Source organism: Hirundo rustica, chromosome 9, assembly GCF_015227805.2.
Source record: "Hirundo rustica isolate bHirRus1 chromosome 9, bHirRus1.pri.v3, whole genome shotgun sequence".
NCBI classification, from domain to species: domain Eukaryota; kingdom Metazoa; phylum Chordata; class Aves; order Passeriformes; family Hirundinidae; genus Hirundo; species Hirundo rustica.
The window spans coordinates 17,489,153-17,510,689 of record NC_053458.1 but is presented as its reverse complement, the minus strand read 5'-3'; the positions used below and the strand labels follow the sequence as shown (position 1 = coordinate 17,510,689).

At 40.8% G+C, this 21,537-nt stretch overlaps 1 protein-coding gene and 1 long non-coding RNA gene across 3 annotated transcripts; one reads left to right on the top strand and one right to left on the bottom strand.

Annotated features, from left to right (window-relative positions):
• The first annotated feature begins 844 nt into the window (after nt 1-844).
• On the top strand, nt 845-20,112 carry ALG14 (ALG14 UDP-N-acetylglucosaminyltransferase subunit). Its single transcript, XM_040073560.2, has 4 exons — nt 845-1,017; nt 3,496-3,647; nt 8,007-8,129; nt 19,595-20,112. The coding sequence occupies exons 1-4, from the start codon at nt 867-869 to the stop codon at nt 19,823-19,825; spliced, it is 657 nt and encodes a 218-aa protein (XP_039929494.1). The 5' UTR covers nt 845-866; the 3' UTR covers nt 19,826-20,112.
• Nucleotides 17,924-20,512, bottom strand: LOC120756834 (uncharacterized). Of its 2 annotated transcripts, none has more exons than XR_005702249.1 (3): nt 20,434-20,512; nt 19,568-19,657; nt 17,924-18,202 (listed from the first exon to the last, which is right to left on the bottom strand). It is a non-coding gene; the product is annotated as an uncharacterized LOC120756834 (long non-coding RNA). The 2 variants fall into 2 exon arrangements; XR_009208143.1 differs by having other exon boundaries at nt 17,924-18,164.
• Nucleotides 20,513-21,537: the final 1,025 nt, after the last annotated feature.

Sequence of the window (21,537 nt, the reverse complement as noted above, 5' to 3'; positions counted from 1 at the left end):
ACCCCATAAAGCAGTAGCGTCAAACCTCTCCTCAAAGCTCCGGAGTTCATTGCTCCTGATTCACTGTCCAAGAGGACGGCCTTGCTCCCTGGCAGATAATTTAAGGACAATGATGAACAAATTCTTTCCTAATCATAAAATGCAGTATATTACTCTTTCTAGCAAACACATGTCGCATCTGAGATTAGCCCAGCGGCTGAATCATCGCTATCTCCCAACAAAGGCTGGATGCTGACGGAGACAGAAAGAGTGCTGATCTGTTGCTCCATGCTTCTCACTGAAATAAAAAGCTTAAGTCTTACCACGAATGAAAACAAGAACCACAGCAGGCAGTGAAACGTTAATAATCTTTATTTTATGCATTATTGCCTGCTGTGTAACATTACAGCCGCATGTAAGCAGGCATACCTGGATCAGCATCATGCGCATACAGGCATCATGCTCCCGCAGGAATCCGTGCGCGTCACGGAGCCCCAGGGCTCCCGCTGCAGCCTGTGTAAAGCAGGCAGGCCTCTCCCCGCTCCTGCAGCCCGTGCGGAGCGGGCAGGCTCGGCCGGCGGGCCCTGACAGCGCCGGCTCTTTCACCCCCGTGCTTACGGCGGTATTTCGCAGCTCCGGGACGCCGGCTGGGGGCCGGCGGGTGCCAGCGGGTGCTCGGCGGCGCAGGCAGCACAGAGCGGGCACAGGGGAAGCACTCGGCGGGCACACGGAGAGCCCCTCACGCCGCATCGTGCGCCCCGGACCCACCGAGCCCCACTCGCCCGCAGCCCCTGCCCGGCCCAGAGCCACCACCGTATTCAGAGCGCGCGGAATTTTGAACCGCGCCGGCCGCCGTACGGGGGAGGTGCCACTGCCGCTTCCCCGAGATGTGGCCCCCGCCGCGCATGGAGGAGCTGCCCGTCGTTGTCCTCCTGCTCCTCCTCCTGTCCTTACTGTTTGTCCCGCTGGTGCTCCTGCATAGGAAGCGCCGCGGTCGGCGGACGCCTCCGTTCAGTCTCCTGGTGGTGGCCGGTTCTGGTGAGTGAGGGTTGCCGCCTGCGGGAGCGGGTGGCGCCGCAGGGCTGCCTGTCCCGAAACTACGAGTTCCTGGAACTACGAGTCCCGGCATGCACGACGAACGGCCTGCGTAACGCCGCCGATGTGCCCTGGTGCATGCCGGGAGTTGTAGTCGCATGTGCGTGTATCGGGAGCCAGTGCCGGGGCCCCGCCACGACAGCTCCTGCGGTTCCTGCCGGGCCGAATGTCCTCGGGGCCGCCGCCTGCCTTTGAGGGGGTTTGGTCCTGGATTTGAGTCATTGTTACGCGTTTCACCGAAGTCTCGCACGAAGACATCGATGAACTGGTGCAGGACCTGAGCAGCTGCTCGGTCTTCTGAGTGAAGATCACTGATGGCGGTGCAGGGCACGGCGTTCCGAAGACGGGCACGCCCCTTACATACGTGGCATTTTGCAATCCACCCAAGCCACATTGCTGTGATTTACTTGCAAGAGTCGCACGTGGATCCGTCAGACAAGAGTGGCACCCCCGCTAAAGGATGGTGTACACATCTGCTACTCTTCATTACCTTGTTTTCAGAGTTGAAGGGCAATCAATTTATCTCCAAAAAATTCCCGTGACAAATACAGGCCAGCTGTTGATTTCAGCACCTCAGTATCCCTTTGGTTTTTGTACACCAACTAATTGAGTAATAATCCTGAGATCTTTCTGCATCTGAGTTTGACTGGCAGGTTTATAATTCTTCAGGTCGTCTTTACTTCCACTAGGGCTGGAAATGTGTGTATTTTTCTTCAGTCCTGTGGAACCCAGTTTGTATTAAAGGAATACTTCCACTATACATAAGCTTACCAGGTGAAATATTACATGTCAGTTAACATTCATGTAATGTTCAAGCCTATTCTTTGAGACTTTTAAGTAGAAATCTCCTGCTCTTCTCTGAGTGCTCAGCTGATTGCATTAAAATTTGTGAAATCTTTAACAAACACCACTCAGAAGAAAATATCTCCAAATATATTTGAAAAATACGGTATGAAATTGTATGGAAAGTTGGCAAAGTCTAGTGCAATGCTGCAACGTAGCTCTCCTTGTTGTCAGTTGTTCACCAGCTCTTGAGTGTTTAACCTGTGCAACAAAGGTCTCTTGGGAGCCTAGTGACACAGGAGGTAGTAGGAATACATTTAGTTTACTGTTTTGGTCTGCAACTTCCAGCTGAGTGAAAAGCAACTTATCCAATAAACACTTAGATTATGCATTTATGGCTGTGGTGTCATGTTGGTCTGATGCAGTCCAACAGATAAAAGGTGAGACTGTTCCACTTTACCTACACACACAATCTTCCTTCTCCCCCACTTCTACTCTTACAATATACCTCTAACTGCTTCCCAGGAAGCTCAGATGACCAAAAAAAAAAAAAAAAAAAAATTAACCCAGCTCCCAAAAAGCACAGTATGTACACCCTCCCCTTCTCTCTGGTTTAGTGCCAGTTTAGCTCCGGGACAGAGTGACCCTGGTTAGAAGGTTGTGAAGGCCCAATGAAGGGCAGTGCTCGGAGCCGGACTGTTTGTTCTCTCAGCACCCAGAAGCTGCATTGCTGTGGCTGCAGGGTGACACTGCTGTGGCTGACATCATGGCTGCAGGGTGACACTGTTGTGGCTGCAGGGTGCCACTGCTGTGGCTGCAGGGTGCCACTGCTGTGGCTGACATCGCTGTGGCTGCAGGGTGCCACTGTTGTGGCTGCAGGGTGACACTGCTGTGGCTGCAGGGTGCCACTGCTGTGGCTGACATCGTGGCTGCAGGGTGACACTGTTGTGGCTGCAGGGTGCCACTGCTGTGGCTGCAGGGTGCCACTGCTGTGGCTGACATCGTGGCTGCAGGGTGACACTGTTGTGGCTGCAGGGTGACACTGCTGTGGCTGCAGGGTGACACTGCTGTGGCTGACATCATGGCTGCAGGGTGACACTGTTGTGGCTGCAGGGTGCCACTGCTGTGGCTGACATCGCTGTGGCTGCAGGGTGACACTGCTGCCTGGCTGGTTTCAGTATGATGAGCTGGGGTTGCACAGCCCCTGCTCTGGAAGGTGACAGGGCAGGGTCAGTTCTGCTTCCAAGCTGCAGTGTGAGCCAGATCCTGTCCAGCTTCACTTTGGCCATCGCCCCACAGGGTGGCCTTTGAGTGCAGATCACAGTGTCACTCTTTGCCCGGTTGTTCTGCACCATGTACGGGACATTAAACACAAACGTCAGACTCCTGGGTGACCCTGGTTCAATCCCATTTCACTGGAAAACATCTGTGAATACCCCTTCCCTGGGAACTAAGTTCCCTCCATGTTATTTAAACAGTCTTAGCCATCCTCTAATTGAATCCTTTACGCAGAAGATGCTCTCTCACTGGTAGTAGTAATACTAATATGCTTTAAAATGAAAAGTGACTGATTCAGCTGAAGAAATGGAAAGTTACAAAATTTTTCACATACTAATTGCAGTTTGTTTTGTTTTACAGGTGGGCACACAACAGAAATCCTGAGGTTACTTAGCTGTTTGTCAGAGTCATACTCTCCTAGACATTATGTTTTGGCAGACTCAGATAAGATGAGTGAAGCTAAAATACGTTCTTTTGAACAAAAAAGGGCTGAAACATTCTCCAAGTCCCAGGTAACTTGTTAAATACTCATGTAAAAAAAATTATCTTGACATTCTAATTCAAGGCAATTTGGAAATGACTTTTTGAAAGGCCATTTATACCAGCTAGCCACTGAAGTGTTACATGTAGCCATAAGAATACTGGGGCAAAAATATTCCAGAGGGGATTTTTTTTTTTAGTTTGACATTTTCCTCTGTGACACATAGAGGTTTTTTGTGGGTTTTTGGGGGGTTTTTTTTGTTTTTTGTTGTTGTTGTTGTTGTTGTTGTTGTTGTGGTTTTTTTTTTTTTTTTTTTTTTTAAAAAAATTATATATAAGAATATTTTATCTAAGAAAACTTTAAACTAAATTGTGCTGTCTTTGTCTGTTTCTGGACTGTATCTTGGTTGTATTTTTAAAATGGAGTCTTAAATGTGTATTTAAAAGAGATGCAAGGTCTCTGAATGTCAGTTTTCTGGCTGATGACCTGAGTAAATGCTAAACTCCTAAAAATCATGAGAAAATCATTAAAGTATCTTATTTTTTTTCTCAGATGTTTGCTTGCTTTCAGCTAGTTTGCTGTATGATTACCAGACAGCAGCATAACTGCTGGCCTAAAGTGTGATCTGACATCCAGTGAAATTAGTAGAAAGTATTAGTGGAATAAGTGCAATGGAAATGAATGTTCTGACTACAAAAATTGTAAGTCCTTTTGAGCAAACAGTACAACACACAGTAAATTAATTATTTGCATGGTGTTGATTTCATATGGTGCACTTCCATTGTTTTCAGCAGCATTGTTGGGACAAAAGACTGTAGGACCCAAACCCAGTGATTTTCAGAAAACCCTTTTAGTGTAAGGCAACTGCTGCTAAAGAGAACCAAAGGCTCACTAAGGAATAGCATTTTTAAGTTTGTTTACCACAACTTTCACATCTCACTGTGCACCAAGGATGAATGTTTAATAAAGTGACCAGAGGTATTTCCTGTTTAGAGACATCTTGTTGGGTAAATAGCTGTTCACACAGTTGTGTTCATTTACCTGAAGAATGTCCAACCCTAAATTATTAGATTTCTTAAAGATACATATTTTCAGTATTAAAAGGTTATGTCGTTTTCACAGTACACTTACTTTTGCTAAGCAGCTTCTCCTTTATAACCCCTCCAACTACTAACAGATCATGTAGTTATATTTTCCCTCAACACTGAGAGCCAGAGGAACATTTTTGTCTGCATGTGAGTTTGATGTCTGGATAACAGATGCTCATTTTCCTTTGACCATTCTCTTTCTACTGAGCAAAAGTATTAAGAGTGAAGATGAAAGATAATTTTTGGAAAGTAAATATCACATATTTCATATAAGTATCACCTGTAACATATATTTGCTAAATTTCAGAGTGTGCTTTCACAGAAACACACATACACACAGTGTGTGTTTGTTATTGGGGACACTGGAGATCATCAAACATTTAAACATTATGTCTTAGTAGCTTCTTGCAGCTTTGCATAAATGAAAGGGAGAAGTCTGAATGCTTCAACACATGGTCATTCCCTTCCTCATCCTGTTAAGGAAGTAGATATTTCCAGAACTAGGTACCAGATGGAAGAGAAATTACAATAATGTAACAGAAAACCAGTGATATAAGAGAAAAATTAAACACACACACTTCCCCACCCCCCCAAATATTTTTCTTTTCTTTTAGCTCTGTTCTAACAACTATTCAGGGAGAAGGAGAGAAAGCCAGACTGAGCATCTTGCTCACAAGAAGAAAAATGCTACACCTCAACCCACTAAGTCTCTTGCAAAAGAAATAAAAAATGCCTCCTATGAGAAGTCTTTGGTCCTGCTATCACTGGCCTCTTTGTTCTCTGTTGCCCCCCACCTGTAACAACAACTATTCCACATGGATGCCCCCAGAGCCGTTACTTAGGGAACCTTCTACGCTCACGGAGAACCTTCTACGCTCATGTTTCAGCTGCTGGAAACAAACTCTAGCAGCAGAGAGACAACTTATATTTGTTGACTGGAGAACGTGAATTCCTATACCCCCATTGGTCATGTTTGAGATGAGCAACCAGTTTAACTAACCTTTACATAAACCTCTTCTGACTATATGTTCTTTTTCATTTTATAAGAGGTACTATGCTAAGAAGTCTTGTTTCTCATCATGAAAAAGAATTATGTAAACTCAGTTTCTTTGCAAGCATTGCAGTATGTTCAGCTGAGCATATTATAATAATTCACAGCAGTTGCAGTTTTTCACCAGCTTTTCCTTGCATCCTTGCAAAACAACAATATTAACTAGGTAAAGGACTACCTCACTGGTTTTGAAATTACATTACAGATTTTCCAGTTTGGAACATTTGTTTTCAAATTAGAAAAAAATCTGAGTGCATTGAACATCTAAAGAAAAAAGATGCAATATTATGACACCATAGTAGATAGGGGAGAAATCTTTTTCTGGTATCAGACATACTATGCAGTATTCCAGTAAAATATACAGGATGTACCTTTGGATTATTGACAGTACTTCATGAGATGAGAGGCTGGGATTACCAAATCAACTGGCAGTGGCTTTAAATAAACAAACAAACAAACAACAAACGTCCCCCCCATTTTGTTTTTTTCATTTTAATACTTAGGAATTGTTTGATGTGTGGACTGAAGTCCTAGCATGACCTAGACATGCAATGCAGAGTTTCCAGCATGTTTTTTGAAAAGCATAGATGAAATCAGCTTGATCTTTACTTGAATTCTCCAAGTAAATTCCTACTTTGATACTGTTTGGAGTTCCTGCCAAGTTCTGCTGAAATTATTTGGGTTTTTTAATGATGATGAAAATCACCTACAGTTTTTTTTGTCAAATATTCTTTAACACCATTCTTACAGTGGAGGTTCATATGAATAGTTCCACTGGATCTGCCTAAATCCACCTTATCATACCCATATTTCTTGCAGGGATGAGTGCTATGAAGGGTCTAAACTCCACTTAGAGCATTTCTTTTTATCACCTGAACACTTACAAAGCTGTAAGAAACAGAGGCAGTGATAACCAGAAACTTGTTGAATAGGGAGCAGGGGGCATGTTTATTTTTCCATATTCTGTTGTCAGAGTAATGCAAGCAGAGTTTCAACACCTGCAAATAAAACAGAAAAATCAGTTTGTAACATCTGTTAATGCCTTCCAGTATCACAGCTATTAAAGAAACATATCACAATGAAACAGGATAATCTCAATCAAGAAGATTATCATTCTGCATTTTTGAGTGTTCGGTTTTTGTGGGGGTTTTTTTGGGGGGGTATTTTTGGGGGTTTTTTTTGTTTGTTTTTTTAAATTCTTTCCACCTTATATATTAAAAATAGTCCCAGTTATTGCTATTGTAGTTTGTATTTACCATATAGCTTTTGTTAACATCTCCTTTCAGGGACACAAATCACCAGGACTAAGCTATGACAGCTAGCAATGTGCACGTGAAGTAACTGGACAATTTTCAGTATTTAGAGTTTCTCACACCCCATATAAGTTCTTCCAGAGTGGTGGTGATCTGGTGTCCCATGTGAAGTGAGGTAACAACCGCTATCCACATGTCAGCATCACTGAACACTGTGCTGTAGCCACTACATTTGTCTTTCATTTAAACAGTCAAAAATGTCATTGGCATCAGGCATGCTGTCTGACGTAGCAATAATTCTCAGGTGCAGCTCCATTGAGGTAAAGGCACCTGCAAGGAGGGCAGGCAGCCTAACAACTGCTCCCTGCTCCCAGGGTTTCAAGATGAAAGGAAAACATCCTTGCTTTATTCATTTGATACCTTTTACAACAGTGAATAATCTTCATTTAGGGAGGGAATGAAGAAGGTTACTTCTTTACCTATTCTTTATCTAATGATAAGGTGTTCTTTCCTGTTTCTTTACGCAAATATTTTGCATTTTGCATATGCATCGTGCATATCTTTTGAATACTCACTGAGTCCTCGTTTGAAGGACGGTGATATTTACTTTTACGTTTTTAATGGCACTCGGCGGACAGTAGCTGAGAAATCTGCTGCATTTCCTGCAGCGCGAATCCCCCGGGAGCGTCGGGAGGCCGGCGGCGGCGCAGCGGCTCCGAGCGCCGCCGGTGCCCACGAGGTGCCGCCCTCGCCCAACGCTCCCGCCGCAGCCGCTGCGATTTACGAGTGCTTCGGGGAATCCTGGCACGGACCGAACAGTGGCTACAGAGCTCTGGCGTGTCTCTGACTTTATACTTTACCGTATGCTTTTTATACGCTAACGTTTCCAAACTAGACTAAGAAAAGTTTAAAAAAAGGCTAGCACAGACAGATTTAATAAGAGGGAGCCGCAACATTCTCAGAAAAGTAACAGCTGCACTCCTCGTGCTCTTTTCCAGTTCAGCCTTGATCGCATTCCCAGGAGCCGGGAGGTTAGACAGTCTTGGATCTCCTCTGTGCTAACAACACTGTACTCCATACTTTACTCTCTTCCTCTGACCTACAAACGGAAGCCAGATTTGGTAGGTAAAGGAAATTTTAATTTACTGAGAACTTGCTAATCCGCATCGTAAAAGCACTTGGAATATGCAGACTGCATCTCATTTGTATGCTTAGGTTTACAATTCACAGACTATTTTTAATGTTAAATTAAATATAGCAGCGATACATCGAGAAAGAGAGAACAGGTTTCACTGCTGGTGAATTAGAATAGCAAGTACCAGTTTTCCCTGTCAAAGTTTGCAAGTAACTTCAGAGTCGCTCCCTTGTTATGCTGGTAGAGCTGGCAAAAACAAGATTGCTGCTTCCTGATAATATCGCTTCAGGATTGCAGCAGCACAAACTATGCCTGAAAGCCTGGTTATCCTGTTGGCTGGACTTGCTTCTAAAATGGTATGACCAGTCTGACACAGACAGGTTCAGACCAGCACAAATATATATAGATTCAGTTCTTGTGCTTACATGGACTTTTGAGCTACAATGCGTATTTATTTAGTCTTTGGCTGACTGACATTAATTATCTCATCTAATGACAAAAAACATCACTGCTGAAGTAGCAACTCCTCAGCACTTCAGTAGTTTTTTCAAGCTGTTCAGAAAACTGCACTCTCATGCTAATTAAATTTATTTTAAAATATTCCCCACACTTAAACAAGTCAGAAACATTCAGGGTTGTCAGATGGTAGAACTACAATGGAGATATTCAGTCAAGAAAGTTCTGTGTTAACACGAAAGGTAGCGCTTTGGTCTTCTAGCTTTAAATCTTACAATTTTGTAAGAAAAAATTTGGTTACAGCTGGCTTCTTCCTACAGTTGTTGTCATCTTAAGGAGTCAGTAATCTTAATACTTTATGAAGTTTAAAATACTTAAATTAAACATGTAAAAACTAGTGCAGTTACAAGGTATTTTTCATAATTTAGTAGTAGCATCTATACACACACAGATATTTGTAAAGATATTTGTAAGGAGACTTCTTAAAAATCCCTCTGTGAACTCTGTGGCTAATTCTGAAGAGGCTTTTAAATGTTCGTGATATTTTGAATGTTTAGAGAGGCTGATGTGAGTGATGTGGTCTCGTTTGATTCAAAGCTACTGGTCAGTTCCTGTCAGATCAAAAGCTACTTGCTTGCTGGACTTTCCAAACAGTTTAGTGTGCAGAACAACAGAAGGAGATTTTTTTGCAGTTACTGTTTTTCAAGCCTATCTGAAAATTGGAGATAAAACTGGGAGAGGGGAGAAGGTGGCATGCTATTCTTTCTACTGTGGTTTTGATCGGGGCAGTGGTAATAGTCAAGTTTGTTTACATGAGCAGAGAGAAAATGTGAGTAACAGATTTAGTAATCACTTTGCTACAGCACTGTGTTAGGTTAGTGTATATTTATTTTTTACTTAGTGCAAAAGAAATTGAATGGAAAAATCTCACTGGGTAGCTTAATGAAGGAAGCAGGAAGGTACTAATCTAATTCCATGTTTTCTGTTGACCAAAGAAATTTAAAGTGACAGTGAGATTCACACATAGAGTTACTAGAAATGGTGTTGGAGTTGATAAACCGTGATAAGCTATCAGAAGACTAACGTCTTGAAAAACACTTGTGCTTGTAAAATAGGATATGTTTTAGCAAGGTCTTTAAGCCCTTTGAAGTGTTTAAAGTAACCTGTCTCAAAATGAGATCCAAAGAGTATTTATCCATAGTTAAAGAGCTAGAGGGGAAGGCAACCCCAATTACTTTTTGTCAGGTGCTATTATCAACCAAAATATCACGTACCACTTAAAAGCTGCTTACACACTACTACTTGTATGTATATCTTAGTTTAAGAAATCTGCAAAATATAATAACTCAGAGAGCTGCAAAGATTTTAAAACACTTATCCAAGGAGACTGGTTCAGGGATTAAAATGCCTCACATTGCCAGCGAAAAGTACACATACCATACAGTAAAAAGACTGTATGGTATGTGAAGCTACTGGTAGTATTTAATTGCCTTTCAACAAAAATGTTTGCAGTGAATTGAAACTCACTCTACTCTTGGCAAAATGTAATGCTTAGTAATGTAAAGAACTAGAAAGGCTGAGACAAATGCTGGCATTCAGAGGAATCATCTATAACTTTTGGCATGGAAATCAACAACCAAGTTTAGAAACAAGCACAGTATTACATCATGCTGAGAGCTTCATATTTTTAAACAGAGTTTATGGGGGCAGTGCATTTTCAGTCTAGACATTGGTTTTGTTTAACTGCAGGAGGGAAAGACAACTTTGAGTTGCTTCTAAGTCATTTGTATGTGAGTGATTTCCAAATCCTTACACTTGCTTTCAGGCTTGTCAGAAATACGTGTACATATGAAGGAATGACTGAAGTCTTCTCTAGTCAGCCCAAAACTAGAAAAACACAGAAGTGTTGCAGTTGCCAAGAATTGCAGGACAAGAAAAGAACTGCAAAGGAAGCCCAAAACCATTAGGTGCACAAAGGCAAGATTTGGAACAGATACGCTAGTTATGCCAACCTAAGCCTGTCTGTGGAGTGTAAATAGCTGCAAAAGAGAAACAGCAAATGCAGCTGCACAGGAGTTACTTGATGAGCGCTTGATATGTGCTTTACTTGATGAGCACTGTGTCCCTTCTGTATCTAACACTGATCTGTCAAAGCTTCTTGGCTTACTTTGCCTGAGAAATCAGTTCCATCTAACCCTTCTTCAAGACAGTAAGTTCAGAAAGAACTGAACAACTTCCAGGAGATCTTTGCTGTCTTCCAGGATTTGACCCATGCTTGAAGCGGGCCTCCAGAGAGTTTAGGAAATGTAGAAGTTAGCTTAGTTGTTCAGCTTGAGATCATCTTCAGGAGGCCCATTTCTGAATTATGAACATCTGCACTCTGCAAAGTTAAGTCCCTTTAGAGATATTAAGCCAAGTAACAATTAAGATGTCAGAAGTGATGATTGGCTTGTGTTTCTATAGCCAAGAATGATAGAAATGTCAGTGTTTTGCAGGTGAATGTATGGTGGGCAGTTTTTACAACATCTGTCTGCCTTAGATAGGCTTCCTATACAGAGGCCTAAAGTTCCAGGGAAGGAAAGGCTTGTGCCAGCACACACTGCCTACACCCACCTTCCCCCAGAAAAGCTTTTAAAACCATTCATCAGCTGCAGCCAGATTTAGCATGCAGTCTCAGAAATTGCAAATTCCTACCATGAAAACCGGCAGCTGGTCAGAGAAGAGAGACTTTTGTTTTCTTGAGAGATTGGCAAAGAAGAAACATAAAACCAGAACAAGCTGTTTTAAGATCTATTATCTAGAAAAGGATGCAAATCCTTCTTACTTACACAAAATTACACAAGCAGCACAGAGGTTTTTTTTTCAAGATATAAAGAAAATTACTGCGTCTTAACATAGATTATTTGATATACAAGAAAGACTAAAGTTACATCTTTCCTTTATTATGCTTGAAGTCAGTAAGTAGATACAAGTTCAAAGGAAACTGGTCTTCAGTTCTCTTGCTGCTTCTAGAACCATTGTCCTTGGGCCAGTTTGCCAACCCTGCAACTAAGTCTTCAGGTGATCTAGCCTTTTGTCTGGATCATGATTATTCTGGCATACCTGAAATCCAAACTGAAAACTAAGGCTGTGCACCTACCACACAGCAGAAGCTGCAAAATATTGTATCCAGTACTTGTTTTCAGCCATAGATGGGTTATGTAATTGGATCAGTGATCTGCTATCCTTCAATATAATTAAATTTCACCTACAATGGTGCAGAAATGCTGCATAAAGTTCCATTCATTAGCAGATGGCATATCCTGGACCCTTAGGACCAGACTTTTTTTCCTTTTCTGGGGACACTTCTCAACAGTTCCTACTGCCTCAGGGCTCTACAAAGCCTGAGATAAGTAGGTATTTTCAGATGACTGCTATTTGGAAAAACCTGGGTTAAATCAGGCTAAGAAGGTGGTCCTCCCACATCAGGGCCTCCTTCCCTGTGGGAAGTCTGTAGTAAGTTTACATTTGCACAGCAACTACGTGCTCTGCTGTCTCTCCCTCCTCACCAGCTGTCAGTTGAATGAGTCTCTCCTTTCTAAACTTCTTTCTAGAAGCCTGAAACCTGCACAGCTCATCATGCTTGTAGCAATCACCTCTTCTTTTATGACTGCAGATCCCATCACACAGCCTGGTCCTCTGACTGGTTAAACTGACTAAGGCAGCTTCTGATTACAGAAGTGTTTGCACAGTACGCTAAATGAAAGGAGATCATTATTTCATTTAGCTAAGATTTTCCATTCTTTGTGCCCTGCCCAAAATGTCTTAAGTTCACAACACTCTCACAAACTACTGTGACAAATAGTAAGTTATTGTCCCTTTTATCACGGTTCCAACTGGAACTTTGTGGAAAGCTACAAAATCTGGTGGTGGCATTTTTTTCTTTATTCATTTTATAACAAGTGAACTTTGTATAATGCAATATTAGGACGATCTGCTGCATTCTTTTGTACACTGAATCTGTTTAGAATTCTTCTGGACCAGATTGATTGTATGTCTGATCTACTAATGTTCTTCGAGGATCAAAACAGTCAAAATAAGCAAGAGTAAAAACACTGGATTAAGAACTTCAGCAATACAAATTTTTTCACCTAAAAAGAAAACAAAGTGAAGGCATCAGCATTTGTTTAACCTCTCAGTGTTGATGAAAATGAGTCTTATTCACCCTTCCTACCTTGTGTACTGTCTGCAGCCACCCTGCAGCCACAATGCAGAGTTACCCTGTGCTGAGCACAGATAAACATCTGAAGCTATTCCAGTCAGCTGGTTCAAAGCTGCATTGTAGCTCTGCCCTTTCTGTGACTGCTAATTAGACTTGCCTAAAGACCCTTTTTCAGAGGGAGGACAGGAGTAGCAGTAAAGATGAACTGAGATCTTAGCTTAGATTTAAGGAGGCATTTTTAGACGTAAAAGAGTCTTCACTCATCAGCTATCAGGTTCATTATGAACCTAATGAACACCCTGGTCACACTTCCACGTATGCTATAAAGCGTAACAGTTTCGCTAAATCTAACCACTGGTATGAGATACAGACTGCCAACACCTCTAGGTTTTACACTATGAAGATTTCAGGCAGGTATTTGATGCACATTCTTGCTATGCCAAATTCAGTGATTAGGTAGTAGCCCAAGAGATGTTTTATGAACATTTAAATATCATGTTTAGTTAACCTAAAATACTGCTTTCAAGTTGAAGTTAAACAAATGCCTGATTAATGAAAAACACGCTGAGATTTGTAATTAAAGGCTCATTTTAGGCCACTAGTAATAGCATATATGAGTATATTTGAAAGTTCTTGGATTTAATTTCTCCTTTCAAGTAGAAGCAGGCTACCAGAATAAGCAGTACTTTTTATACGAGGAGATAAAAAAATTATTTGTAAAAAGGCTCTAAGAGGTTGGATGGTATTTCTCACGGTGACCAAGAGACTGTGGTCAGGTTCAGATTCAGCCAAGGTGCTGATGAAAGCCAGCTAGTACCTAGTGTTGTAACTAGAGATGTAGTTCAGTAACTACCATTTAATTTACTTGACAAAGGCTTTTTACTGAATTATTTTATGACCAACTTTTTCATCTACACTAGGTCAAATATCCTCTACTTCCTAGTAGTTTGTCAGCAGCAATAAACCACATACCCACTCCATAATGGAGTAAGGGAGTTTGTTTATTCTCTCATTTATTTATTTTTTAACCAACCTATCCATCTCCCACAATTTCTCAAAAGACTCAATGGTAGTTTTGTTGGTCCCACTGACAGCCTGGGTGTTCATGTAACGTTTTAATAACCAACACTAACATTTTCACAGACAGTCTCACAGCTGTCATTTACTATTATTTTTAATTGATCGTTCTGTGTTTCTCATTTTACATTTGGAAGCTAGGCTGGGAAGTATGCTGATGGAAACTACCACTCCAAAGACCTTTTAACCCCAGTGAAAGACCTGTCACCTAGCACACAGGGGCAGTTAGGTATGGTGCCTAAAGTTAGACTCCTTAGAAAAAATTAAAGCCTGCACATTTCTTTAGGCATCCAAATGAAGATTCCCAAATCTTCCTCACCAAGCTGTTGCCTAAGTTTTGACACTCTTAGTGACCCCACTTGTATCTTTTCTTTTCATCAGTAAAGCCCTTGGGCATACCCACAAGCAGACCTGAGCTGTTCTAAGTCTACAGTGTCAAACAGCCACATTCATAGCTAAGCTCCTGTTCTCTGCTGAAATCTGGGAGCCTCCCTCACTACTTTGTATTAGGAGGCTGATGCAAATCACATCAGCTGGGATCCTTCCCTTGTCTCTTTCCCCTGAGGACAGTGGGTTGGTAACTCTGGGTCAGGGCTAGAAGACAGATGTGATAATGCCTAATGCTGTTCAGATTAAATCCTTACATCTAGTTCCTAGTGGTTTTGCAGAAGCTCTCCTTTTCTCCCATAGAAAAATCCACTAGGCAGGATTTTTCCCTCTCTCTGTCCCCAAACCTTTAGAAAGTGAGGGCTGCATAAAAGTTGATGCTTCCCAATATATTTCATTCTATGATGAAAGTAATTCTCAGAAACAAATAGAACCCCAGCTGTGTAGTGTACTAATTTAAGTCCTTGCTCTTCCACTTCTGTCTCCCCCACTCTGGCATTCACTAATTTTATTTATCCTGGTTAGGTAATCTGCCTGTCAGACCACACATGTCTCTGGTTGTTTTGAAGAGCACCTCACTCACTGGCTGTGTTGTGTGATAATAACAACAGCTACTGTACCAGTGAGAACTAGAGGTGAACAAGAAAAGTTTTCATGGCAGTGCTACAACCTACAGCTGCTGACCAACACAAGCTGTTGCTGTAGGACTCTACATCTATCTTCTTGCAACCGTGATGATTCAAATGATTTAGACAGTAGAAGATAAAAGTGTACCCAGGTATAATTCAGTTCTACCTTAATTACCTGATTTACATCAGACTACACAGCTAGGTTTTTTGGCATTTTTTTGTCCTGCCTTGCATTCTGCAGGTAAGTTCAAACAGAAAATAGGGTGTGAAGTTTTAGCTGGTTTTACATGCAGGTGGTGGAAGAAAGTGAACTGGATAAGATCTTCACTCTTCAAAAAGAATAAAGCAGTAGGTAGTTTAATGACCTTTCTATTGTGCAAACAGAACCTGAAATTCTTCTTTCTCCCCATAAATAACAATAATAAAGAATTGTTGAAAAAGGTTCCTGCCTTTTTTAAAACGTAAAAAGAATTAACAAAACTAAGCTAATTTTCCTTAATGTCCGAAACTTGAATTTTCGGGCATGCTAAAGACCAAGACTAGCAAAAGCTTCCATAAGAACACTCTCTCTCAACGTGCTTAAGTATTTGAGTGTGAAGTTTTTGAAATAGTAATATAATATGAAAACCAAGCAAGGGCTGATGAGCTCATGAGGTGCTGTAATTTACGTAGCAGAATACAAATGAACTCTGCAGATTCTCTCCTCTTGTGCCACAGAAACAACCACCTCCCCCCATCAAAACAAAAACCACACAAACAGAAAAATTCATTATTCCTATAACATAGGAATATCTAACAGTTTTTTTCCTACATTGTTAAAAAGTAGGTATTGTGTAGCAGTTAACAGGTAAGACTTGCATAGATATAGTTAATTCAGTTAACGCAGCTCTGGTCCATTTTGTATCACTCCACTTGCCTCTTTTAGTAATTGTCTATCACCACCACCTCCCATTCCCTTAGTCTTGTCTCCAGGTGTTCAGCACTGTGGAGTAGGGAGCATTACCAGAACAAAGGAAGCCCAAGCAGTGTCCTAAAGGTACTCCAGGAGGTAGCTCCATGCCTGGTAAGCAGCACAACCTTTAGTTCACACATGCACATCACCCCCAGCAACAAACAGCATTCCAACACTGCCATCCTCCCCAGCCTCAGGGAGCAGGGCAGTTTTTCTGCTCTTGACCAAGTGACAAAAGGGCAATCTCTGCAGAAGTCATTAAGAACAACAGGTGTTGCCAGTTTCCTATGCAAAGCAAATTGCAAATTAAGTTTTCCACTTTCTACTAAATTTAGGGGGACTTATGTTGTCCTCCTTTTGATTGTTTTAATTTGGGAACATTAGTAGTATTTAAACACCTGTTTTTTAAAAGATACACAGCAATTGTATCTTTATGTATGTATGAGAAAAACTGCAAGTTTACTGCTTTACTCATTTTTGCTTTGACCAGTGACATTTAACGTCAGTGAAGCTGCAAGCTCTGGTTCAGTGTTTTCCCTGATAAATGTCACTCTGCTACAGTGCTGCATTCACCAACTCTAAAGTAGCTTTTATCAGCAGTGGTGCCGTGTGCCAGTGTTCCTGGTGTTCCCAGACTGCTGGCCTAGCTTTTTTTCTTTCAACAGCTGTGGAAAATATCTGAAACACAAAGGCAAGAACTGTTCCATCTTTATATAAAAGCGATTAATTGGAAATTAGATTTATAGAGTTGCTGAAGGTAAATGTTGTATTCTGATCCTTTACTTTTAAACCTCCATTAATCTATAGCCTGATTAGTTAATTGTACTGTTTAGAGTTTGGTTAGATTGAATTGGCAGAGAATTGTGGTATGTAGGACTTAGTTTATAGACCTAGCTGTGAGCCCAGGCAGCCAGTGAGCTGGATATTTCTTTGCATTAGAGGAATGGTGCATATAGAGCATTAATGCATAGAAATGGTGTAGGGAGACCTGCAGCACTGGCTTCTGGAACAATCCTTTACAGCTTCTTGGCAACTAAGTAAAGAACCCCCAGTGACCAGGAAAGTCCTTGGACAATTGCAGCTCAAGAGGTCAAAAAAGTGACACAAAAATTGCCTTTGGCCCCCTTTTTCCCCCCTTTCAGCTGTCTCATTAAGGAGGGCTGAACTCAGAGATTTTCACAGACATATCTCATGCAACACAAATATTCTACAGGCAGCCTTGTAGCTAAGGTAAATAGGTACTGAGGGAAACAGATAATTTTAAATAGATACAGGATGAGGTCTATGGCTTGATAAAGACCATGATTATAAAAATTCAGCTTTTTCTAAAACTTCTTCTACAATTCTCAACTTCTGGGCTCAGTAGAATGTTAGCACGGCTACCTGACCTAAATCATATCCACAACTTTTTACTTTGTGTCAGACTGTGGAAAGTAAGAGACCAATGTTTGAGCTTTCATAGTAGATGAAGGCTAAAAGAGTGCAGAGCCATCCAGGAAGGAAGACAGCTGGAAGGGTGCCTGAGAACAGGGGTGCAAAGAGAGATGAACACCAGTGATCACAAAGAAAACTGGGAAAGAGAGGATGGGTGGGAGACATCTCAGGATTGGGTAGAGTACAGACAAATTGATGGAAAATGATGGCACTGAGGAAAGGACAGGAGAGAGGATGGCAAGAGAATGGAGAAAGGGACAAGGAGCAGTGAAGATAAGACAATATATGTACTCCAGGTAGCTCAACTAAAGGAAAGAGAAAGTGGAGTTTCTGCTCAGCAGTGGTGCACATTTTTGTCTGTTCCCTTAAAGCTGAAGTTTGAAGAGGAAATCAGTTGTTAGACTGTATGTTCAACTCACAAAAATAGTAAGTAGTAAATAATTTTGCGGGGCTTTAGGTGCTTCTTATGCACTTAACAGCCCAGCTTCTGCAGGGATGCTGGTGGGTTTTGCCTGCAGACACAGGAGAACACATTGTTTCCTGTGGCTATATTTACACTACAGGAACAAATATTATTACAAACAGAGATACCTACACATGCCTTAAGTTGCATATCAGTAGCCACGTACCAGTATTGCAGTCAACATTCATGCAAATTAATCCAACTTTCCAGGAAACGCATTATATAGATATGGAAAAGTTTCTTTGAAATGCAAAAAGGCAGCATGTGTGCTTGGTTTATGTCCTTACTCACCAAATATATAAAAACAGATCTTCACTCTCAGTAGATTGTAGAGTAGGGTTTAAGGTCCCAGCGTGGGTGTGCTTGCAATCAGGTTCAGAAGGAGGCTTGAAATCACAGTATACTACTCTGATTTCAAAATTCTAGGATGCAAAGAGGATGTGTTCAGCTTCTTAGCAATCTAATACAAAAATAATACAAAATAAGCACGTTTTATCCAAGTTTCAAATTCAAGTATCTGGGGATGTTGATACCCTAAAATTTCAAGATTAAAACTGCATACAGCATATTACTTGTAAGGGACTCTGAGAAAACATCAGCAAAGTCTTGCATTAATAAATAGTTCAATTAAGATCAACAATAAAATCATAACATTTTTAGAAACAGTATTACAGTCCAGATTCTGGTCAGAAAACACAGTATTACAGTCATCATATCCCCAAGGTGGATTTCCGGAGCTATGATCAAGGCAAAGAATAGGTGAGAGAATTTGGAACTCCATAGCACCAAATTTGTTGCTGCTTTTAGCTAGGGCTAGGTGCTGCTAACCAGTTTATCAGTGAGATCTTGCTATGAAGCAGGAAAGGAAATGTTCTGAACTAATTGTTACAGCCCTGAAGCAGAAATTCAGATTTCCCCCCCACCAGTATAATATCTTTCACAAGCTGGTGAACTTGGAACAAAAAAATGTGAGTTTATGGCATATAGGGCCATGATTTTATAAAAGAGCTCTTTATTTCCATGTAACTCCAGCTGTGCAGAAAAGTGCTGATTACATGGTGGTATTTAAGTTTAGTAAGAAATTTCTTGCCTGAAATCAATTTTGATACCAAGTGGAGTACCTAATATACCCTGGTTTAAACCTTCTACTTTTTCAAGCAATCTGTTTTTCAGTTGAACAGTGTCTAAAATTAAAAGAGTACTTTCCTTTTAATTGTTAACATTTATAAGGGAATTTGAGCTCCTCTGTTCAAAGGACATTACATGTTTTTACCTTCCTTCTGTATGCTTTTAACTATCTCCTGGTGTTTATTAAAAATAAAAAATAAAATCCAGCCACACATAGCTAATAGATTCTTGGGAAGGTCCTAATTCATCAGCACATTTTTGATGAACTCTTAAGTGTTTTGTTGACTTAAGCCAAGGTTCAAGATGTTTGTAATTGGATCACAGGTTTAATCCTAATTAAATTTCTTTGGCTTTATTATGTGCACAGAGTTCATGACTGATGCAACACAAAGCTGTGACAGAGTGGAAGCTGTTTTGGTTATATACCCACGAGTCAAGGAATTGTAAACTTTTCCTTCATAGAAATAACTGTGCCATCTCAGAGGTCTATTCCTCCTTCATGACATGTAAAGAAACATGGTATTTTTGACAGCTACTTTGAAATAATGTGTTTTGTTTGCCCCTCCTATTTTTTCATATTCACCTGCCTTTTCTCAGTTTTTTAAAATATATTTTGAAATATATAGTTTTGTGTAAAGGTAATGTTAAATGAATATTCACTTAATTCTTTACTGTATGAAAAAAACTTATTACTTACTTTTGTAATGTGTTTCATCTCTTTTAGATATTGTGCAATGGACCAGGAACATGTGTTCCTGTCTGTTTATCTGCTTTTCTTCTTGGCCTTCTACGAATAAAGAGAACAATCATTGTGTATGTAGAAAGCATCTGCCGTGTGGAAACTTTATCCCTGTCTGGAAAAATTCTTTACTACTTTTCAGATTATTTCATTGTTCAGTGGCCTGATCTAAAGAAAAGATATCCCAAGTCAGTATATCTTGGTCGAATAGTGTAACAACAGAAGATAAGCTAAGCTTCACCTGAAAGAGGTAAAGCTGCAAGCTTCTCACTTGCATTCCTGTAGTTATTTATTTCCAAGAATTCCTGTTAAGAAATTGGGCTGGTACTTAAAAATGAGCCAATAAAGATTTCTCTACATTTATGTAAAATTTTTGTGTATTTGTATTTATTACAATCATGTAGGTCTGTTTGCCAGTAACTCACAGTGGCTCAAAGTCTATGCTGCCTCTGTTTTCATCTAGCTTTCCTGCTATGTGAATTGTATTTTTTTGTCTACAAATAAATATGGGAATTTGTATGGATGTAACATTTCCTGTAAGGAAACTGTGTCATTTTTAAAATTGTAAGCAACAAAGTCTCTTTCTAGCACAACAGACTTTATTTCCTTTATGCTAGCAGTGAAATCCCTTGTGAATCCTTAGAGTATAAAGGAAACAGTTATATTAAGTTGGCTTCATGACAGTTTGTACTTTAAAGTCTTCCAAAACCCCCAGAGCATTAAACCAGTATCATTTTTCCTCTGGTCTTGTCAAAGCTGTCCTTATAATATGTTGTGCGCCTTTTGAAAAGTGACAAGTGTCATGCTACAGGCACAATTCTTACCTGTTTAAGAAGACTTTCTTCAAAGCTGGTGTGCAAAAAGCCTTACTGAATCTACATCAAACAGAACAAAATGTCACTTGGGGAAATTGAACTGGTTCAAGCTCTGAAATAGAGAAAAAACAATCAGTAATAAGGGAAGGGTTAGCCTCTTTTCTTGATACAGTGAATTTGACTTCCAGTATATCCTGTTTTCTCATTTTAGCACCTTACTTTCAACAGTACAATATACACTTAAGACTTTTCCATGAAAAATGGTATCCCATACATTGGAACAACTTTTTAAAGGCTTTTTGTTGGCGGTAAGTGCGTGAAAGCATGCTCCAGCGTTTCACATATATCTGGCAAAATGTAATTCTACAACTATCCCACCTATAATGCAATATAAACACATCTGTCATCTGTACACACACAGAGCTATGTGGCTGGCTGCAGAAATAAACAAAGAAAAAAGCTCAAAGAGGAGTAGAAACGCCCTCCAGAGTGCACAGGCTGACTCTGGTGGAGCCAAGAGCAGCTCCTCGCTGCAGCAGGAGGAGACTCTGGGAAGGCTTTTCCTCAGCATCAGATGTCAAAACATTGCAGCAGCTATTCTGGTAGGGAATGGGGGTGGAATTTAGCTCAACAGAAACAATGGTTCCTGCTGTTAGGAAACAAGAGTCCAGAGGAATAGGCTGCTTCATGCAGAAAGCCATTAGAAACAATGAGAAAACACTGTGCAGAAAACTACTGTCACGATACTGCAAGGCCCTGTGGAGAAGCCAGCTGTTATAACCTGTCCGACAGGCTTAATAATCCTCAGCATAAGTGACCCTTGATGTGGTCACATGTGAGAACAGGGAGTTTTTGTGGGTTTTAACTAAGATTGTCTGAAATTAAAGAGCAGTTAATAGGTTAAGGCAACGTGAGAAGGATTTTGTGCTGCTCATACTGAGGTCCCTGAAAATGACTTGGCTGAAGTAAATCTGATGCGTCCAAGGGGTTTTTTCCCCTGAACTGGAGTGAGAACTATCTTATCATGACTTTCTGCAGTTTCAGCTAGATGGATAAATTAGAGATACACTGGACTCTGTTATGGCTAATGATAGTTTATTTTAGATCACCGCT

Bases quoted from the DNA above. Each gene is read 5' to 3' on its own strand.
- ALG14 (XM_040073560.2), top strand. From the start codon at position 867: ATGTGGCCCCCGCCGCGCATGGAGGAGCTGCCCGTCGTTGTCCTCCTG. The intron at 1,018-3,495 runs GTGAGTGAGGGT...TTTGTTTTACAG, and splicing joins CCTGGTGGTGGCCGGTTCTG to GTGGGCACACAACAGAAATC. The intron at 3,648-8,006 runs GTAACTTGTTAA...GCTCTTTTCCAG, and splicing joins AAACATTCTCCAAGTCCCAG to TTCAGCCTTGATCGCATTCC.